Source organism: Lactuca saligna, chromosome 6, assembly GCF_052625555.1.
Source record: "Lactuca saligna cultivar CGN05327 chromosome 6, ASM5262555v1, whole genome shotgun sequence".
NCBI lineage: Eukaryota > Viridiplantae > Streptophyta > Magnoliopsida > Asterales > Asteraceae > Lactuca > Lactuca saligna.
Window position 1 is genome coordinate 164297180 of NC_136422.1, and position 6632 is coordinate 164303811.

Genomic DNA, 6632 nt, shown 5'->3' on the forward strand with positions numbered 1-6632 from the left:
CATGTGCTACATTGTATTTCTTTCACTCTTTATTCAATTTAACACATCTAATTTGATTTGGGCATTTAATTTAACATATCTATTTTGCTTTAGGTTGTATTTAATATGCATAAGTTAGTTGTAAAGCTAGCTTGTTTATCGATATTATTGATAAATAGGTTATTTGGCTGCATTTAACACGATAAGTGGTTATCTAATTTATATAATATTGTATTCTAGATAGTTTAATGATAAGCCACTTTATAAACTAAACTAAAAATTAGTTTAACATTTACACGTTATGTTTGATTATAAAATTCTTCTGATTTGTTTGTAAATGTTAGGGTTAATATTTTTGATAGATTTTATAGAGAAAAAGATTATTTTTATTTATAAAAAACAAGTAGTTACATATTTATTTATTTATTTGAAATTGGTAAGGAATAAGTTCCAATAAGTATCGAAAGCCGGCATTACCCAATTAGAATAAGTCCCTCTCTCCCCCTTCTATAAAAAGTCAACGGTCAAATCTATGGCTTCCTCAATGCTCACTGGTCTTCCACCTCCCATCTCCGTCTATCCGTCTCTCTCTTTCCGGCCAGTATCACTTTCCTTGATGGAATCGCTGCCGGAAAATGCCACCGACGGCCTCGATTGCCTCCCAGACCCAATCATACTCATAATCTTCAACAATATTTCTGATATTAAAACCCTAATCCGATGCCGTGCTGTGTCACGCCGGTTCAACACACTTGTACCCCAAACGGACTCGCTCCTCCTCCGAGTCGACCGAGTTATCTCCTCAGTTGACTCCGAAGACGACGGAGACGCCTCATCCGTCATAGGCTTCATCAAATCCATTGTCAAGTCAATCCAGGACCTAATTTCTCCTCCTCAAGATCATTCGCTACAAAGCAATAGCAATCACCATCAATCGCAAAACTCTCCGGCGATGATCCTTCGTGGATTTGAGAGGATTAAAGAGCTTGAGATCGAGCTGCCGACGGGAGATCTGAGGTTAGAGAAACGAGCGGGGATCAAGTGGAAGGCAGAGTTTGGGAAGACGTTGAGGAGCTGCGTGATCTTAGGACATCGTTGTGGCGGCGTAGGGGAATCGGATCTTGGCGGCGGCGGCGGTTTGAAGACGAGAGTCGTTTGGACGATAAGCGCGTTGATTGCGGCGTCTGCGAGGCATTACATGGTGAAAGAAATTGTCAAGGAAAACCTACACTTGTCAAGATTGATAATCAAAGATAGGGACGGTGAAGGAACTGTGATTATCGATGAATCAGGAATCAAAGAGTTTAGAGAAGATAAAGGAGAAAATCAAGACGAAGACGAAGCACAAAACGGTAACCTAAATGCCGGTGGTGTATGGTGGAGAAGTAACCGAACAAGAGTGCCCGCCGTCTGGATGAGAATGAGACACGAGGCAAAATTGGAGCTATCCAACGGTATAACAATGGAAGGTGCGACACTGGTAGTCGTGAGACCTACAATGAACACAATTGGTGTGGTCAATGGCACCACGGAGGAAGCAGAAGAGGAGCAGAGGTGGGATGAAGGATTGGTGGCTGCCGGTAGTAGGTTTGACGGCGTCTATGGAGAGGCCGTGGAGAAGCTGATTAAACGCCGGAGTTATCTCCTTGAAATGAATTCCTTCTAACTGTTACTCCACCGGTCAGTTTCCTTAGTAAATTTCTAGTTACTGTAACTTCCATAAATGGTATGCATATAGTGTTAATCTTTTCGAGTTCCCTTATCTTGCTAATGTACATCAATAATTCTAGCTGTTAAAACTTAAAACTTAAAACTAATAACTTCCCAATTTCCATCTCATCATCCCAAATTCCCAATTTCCATCTCACTGTTTGTTACAAATTCAAATGTCTCATTCCACATTTGCATTATCATTTCGTTAAAAGCTAGCAATAGCATCAAGAAAGAGACTTTAGCCAAATAGATAAAATATGATAATATGATAATCAATGAATATGAAAATGGATGAATCGAATTTTTGGGCACAATGTATGTGGATATGCAACAATCAGCATCAATGTGTATGCAATTGTGCAATTGAGCTTGTTGTGGATGGACTTACCCAAAAAGTGATAGATTCTTGATGATGAGATTAGGGTTAGAGTGAGTGGGCTCAGATTTGTTTGAGAAGAATCCAAAGGAAATGCCAGATTTGCTACTAGTGAAAAGTGAGTGGATATAATTTTGGGGTTTTAGGGTATCTTTTTCTTCATTGTTTGTAGCTGTAGCTGGCCAATTCTTCTATAGCCCACCACCACTTTCTATATCCTTAGCTTTTGGATTTATATGCTTCTTTTGTTTTGACATCTCACTTTCATTACTTTTAATAATTCACTATGCTCTCACATATCCTCATTCCTCAACATATATTTTCAACCATTTTTTTCTTTTCCAAAACTAAAATATTTGTTTTACATTTAAGCAAAATGGAACTTTGTGTTAATTAATGAACAAAAACAATGATTTTTGTTAAAAAAAGAAGTGTGTTGTAATATTATTTAGATGAAACTGTTGTTTTGTGTTTATTATTGGTGAGAGAATGGTAATGCATGCATTACATTTCTGAACACCTAAAAGTTTTGTCCTTTGGTTGTTTGCACTACTTAAGGGCCAACATAGCTGGCTACCCTTCATTATCAAATCAATTATTTCCATGGAGGAATATTCAATTATTTAATAATAAAAAAAGATTCTATTAAAAATGAGGTCAAATTCTCCACTCGCCTTAATATTTTAGGTCTTAGATTTGGTTTTTGTTATTTTTTAGACATGATAAGACTAGTCTCGACAAACAAATTTGGTAGGTTTCTTTCACTCGTGATGATGGAAGGAGGATATTTATTCCTTTTGCATAGATAAGAAATCAAATTTTTGATAGAGAAAGAAGTTAAAATATTTGTCAAATTGATATCAGTCTCGTCTTCGGTTCAATTCAGATAGTACAACCTGATCTAGTTTCGACAACATTTCAATTCAGACAAGACAACTTGATCTAGTCTCGACACCAGTTCAATTCAGACAGTACAATAGTTCAATTCAAACAGTTCAATTCAGACAGTACAATAGTTCAATTCAGACAGTACAACCTAATTTGACTGTAGACCTAATCAAGATGATGGTGTTATACATATCATGGTTCATATAGAAAACACTAGATCTAATCCAGATGATGTTATACATACCATGGTTCATATAAAAAACACGGGGACAAATAAATGAAAAGTGAAAAGTGGTTGGTTGGAGGAAAGGGTTAGGGCATATTTTAGTGAATGATAACGAAGTATGGTTTTAATGTTGATGTGGATAATCATGTGCTATTTAAAAAATTAAAATAAAGTGAATAAATAGTAAAAATAGGGTGTTTTTTTAACCAACCCTAAAAATATTAAGAAAAGAAATCAATGATTTTGAGTCAAAACCATTGGCCCAAAGCGTTATTGGGAATGTTGATTTGTGATTTACATCCTACAAACAATTGTGTAATGATTTTTGGATAATGTGTTCAAATTTGAGGACAATGCCATGAGAATTAGCTTGTTTCGACTTAAAAAGGGAATTATTATTGATTAATTTTAAATATTCATACAAAAGTAATGTAGAACAATTGATAATCAGGCAAATATACATTTCAAATATTATAATTCAAAATAAAATATTGATCGTATAAATTGTTATTGCCGACTTGAACACTCTACCTTGCTCAGTTTCTATTTAATATTGGTCATAACTAAAAATTTTCATTTACATTATAAATTTGATTACATGTTAAGTTCAAAAGAAGTATTACTTACAAACCAATAATCATTTACCAAAAAAAAATCTAACTACTCGATAATCTCTTAGCCTTTTTTATTTCCATTTTGATTGTGTATCACTTATATACCGGAAAAAAAATTAATCTGAAAATGAGTATATAACTAACGTTTTATTAATAGTTAATAATAATAATAATATGAAATTATTATATTTAGTGACGTTATCATCTTTAAAAATGTCTTTGTTGTTGTCCATATCTACAAATGTTTTCTTTGATCTACTTATCTAATCTTGGGCGCAAATCAATGCCGCTTGTATAAAAAGTCGACTAGGATGCCATAATAGAGATTTGAATGCCCAAAACATCTAATGTCATAAACATATAAAATGTCACCTCCTTACTCCTCTTATTGATCTTCATTTGCTTCCTTTATTTCCAATGTACATCGACTTTCAGAAGCCAAGTCCTATAGAAAAGTTGTTTTTGATCCCCTTTGGCAAGATGCTTTGATTAAGGTTCTTACAACTCTTACCAAAGTAATATGTAAAATCTGGTTCGGTCCGCAACAAAGAAAGCATACAATCAATTCTTATTAGGTATATAATAATAAATCCAAGTCTGACGGGCTAATTGAACGGTACAAGCCCAGACTTGTTGCAAAAAGATACTCACAAATTTTATAGTATTCATTATGAAAAGATTTTTGTTATATTTGCAAAAATAATGACAGTTCATACTCTGATAATAGTTGCATCTTTTCATCAGTGGAAGATATTCCAAATGGATGTTAAGAATGCATTCTTGAACGATGATATTTATGAGGTAGTGCACATGATTCCTTCTCCAAGTATTTACTCACTAGCGGTTGAAGTTAATCGGCTTCTGAAAGCGTTATATGGTCTCAAACAGGCACCATATGCTTGGTTTGAGAAATTCTATATGATGCTTATTTCTCTTGGTTTCATTCATTGTAATCACGATTTGATATTGTTTGTTTGATGCATAAGTGAATGTCATGTCTCTTATCCTTGTATATGGATGACATGATTATTACTGGTGATGATTGTGATGACAATGAGTATTTGTAGAGTGATTTGGCTCATCATTTTGCTATGCAAGATTTTGGTTTGTTGCATTATTTATTGGGTATTGAGGTTGTTCAATCTCAAAAGGGTTTTCTTCTAAGACGATATACATATATGATATGTTTGAATGTGCACTAATATCTAACAATAGGATTATTGACATACTCCTTGGAACCAATACCCGATATTCTCCAACTGATGATGTTCTGTTACCAAATTTAAGCATGTGTCATACTATTTTGGGAAGTTTGTTACGGTGACTAATTAGGACATAACTCATGTGGTTAGCTAGTTTGGCAGCTTATGGTACTATTCGCTAGGACTTGGTCGTATTTTGAGATCTCATCATGACACTCAATTTCAGAGTCTCTTAGTTCCTCCGATATCTTCTCTAGATTTGCGTGCATATAATGGTGTTAATTGTGATGACGATGCTAGTGGTCGCAAATCCACCACTAGTTTCTGTATTTTTCTTGGAGATCCACTTATCTCATGGATAAGTAAGAAATGTGATGTTGTCTCTACGCCTTAAATAGAGTTAGTGTATCATGTTATGGTCATGACTTCTTGTGAAACTGTCCGATTATGTTGGTTTTTTGTAAATATGGGTGTTGATGTTTATGAGCCAACTCATTTACATTGTGACAACAAAAATGTGATTCGGATTGCAAATACTTTTGTATGCCATGGGCAGACAAAGCATGTTAAGATTTATTGTCATTTCTCTCGTCATCATCTACACATCAGATTCATCTCGCTACCATTTGTTCCATCGACCTTGCAGATCGTTGATATTTTTACGAATGCTCGACTATTCTCTTGGTTTTAATTATTGTCTGACAAATTTTCAATATTTATTATTGACGAGTTTGAAAAAAAATTGTTCGTCTTTAACTAAATTGACCCTAAGTAATTTTAATATTTATAATCTTTTGTTTGTAATTTTAGTTTTACTTTCGATAATAAAATTCTAGCTATTTTCTTTATGTTTTTATCACTCTTAATATCTTTTGATCCTTATTCTCTTCATTTCAAATAGTGATCTATATCAACTTTTGATTCGGTATTTTAAAAATCCATTTTTTTAATTTTGTATAAAATTTTCTTCTGTTGGGTGATTTTTACATGTTTTCTAGCACTCCAAGGACAAAGATGGCTCCTTTTGTATCCCAAGGTTCTATATTGCGCTTGGTCAAAAAAGATATTTGTTTAGTTTAAAAGCACACCCACCCACCTTTAACATGAAGTCGATCATTAATTCGTAACTAACATGTAATTATAGTAATAAAAAGTTTAAATGACAATTAATTAGCCATATCTAAATGGGAAATGGGACCAAATAGCTTATGGGCATCTCCATGTGACAACCCTAAGAAAAAAAAAATTAAAAAGGTTGGGTGAAGTCTAATTCTTAAAGCATAGGTGTAGTGGGCACAAGACCCTTCATCTATGATCTATGCTGCCTAACCTTCATTATTAGTTACCCACTTTAACTAATCGCATTTATTTGTTTATTAATAACCACTTTTTGAAAGATTTGATCAATAGTCTTTTTTTGGACCCGACCAATGATATATAAAGAGGAAAAAAGAAAGCCACAGCTAGTGGCAAACAAGAGTTCAAAATACGATGAAATGAAAAGAAACAGGAATTGTAAAACAAAAACAAAGAAAAAATTCAGAAAAGCAAAGGGCAATGAGACCAGGATGCCCAATTTAACTTGTCATTGTTCCCCCTATTCTTCACCCACAGGTAAACCACTGATTTGATGA

At 34.0% G+C, this 6632-nt stretch overlaps 1 protein-coding gene across 2 annotated transcripts; it reads left to right on the plus strand.

Annotated features, from left to right (window-relative positions):
* Positions 1–435: 435 nt before the first annotated feature.
* Positions 436–4800, plus strand: LOC145001058 (F-box protein AUF1-like). Of its 2 annotated transcripts, none has more exons than XM_078960393.1 (2): positions 436–1659; positions 4541–4800. In XM_078960393.1, exon 1 carries the CDS (start codon positions 512–514, stop codon positions 1643–1645), a length of 1134 nt encoding a protein of 377 aa, XP_078816519.1. In that variant the 5' UTR covers positions 436–511; the 3' UTR covers positions 1646–1659; positions 4541–4800. The 2 variants fall into 2 exon arrangements, with proteins under 2 accessions (XP_078816519.1, XP_078816520.1); XM_078960394.1 differs by lacking the exon at positions 4541–4800 and adding an exon at positions 2955–2973.
* The last annotated feature ends 1832 nt before the right edge of the window (positions 4801–6632 follow it).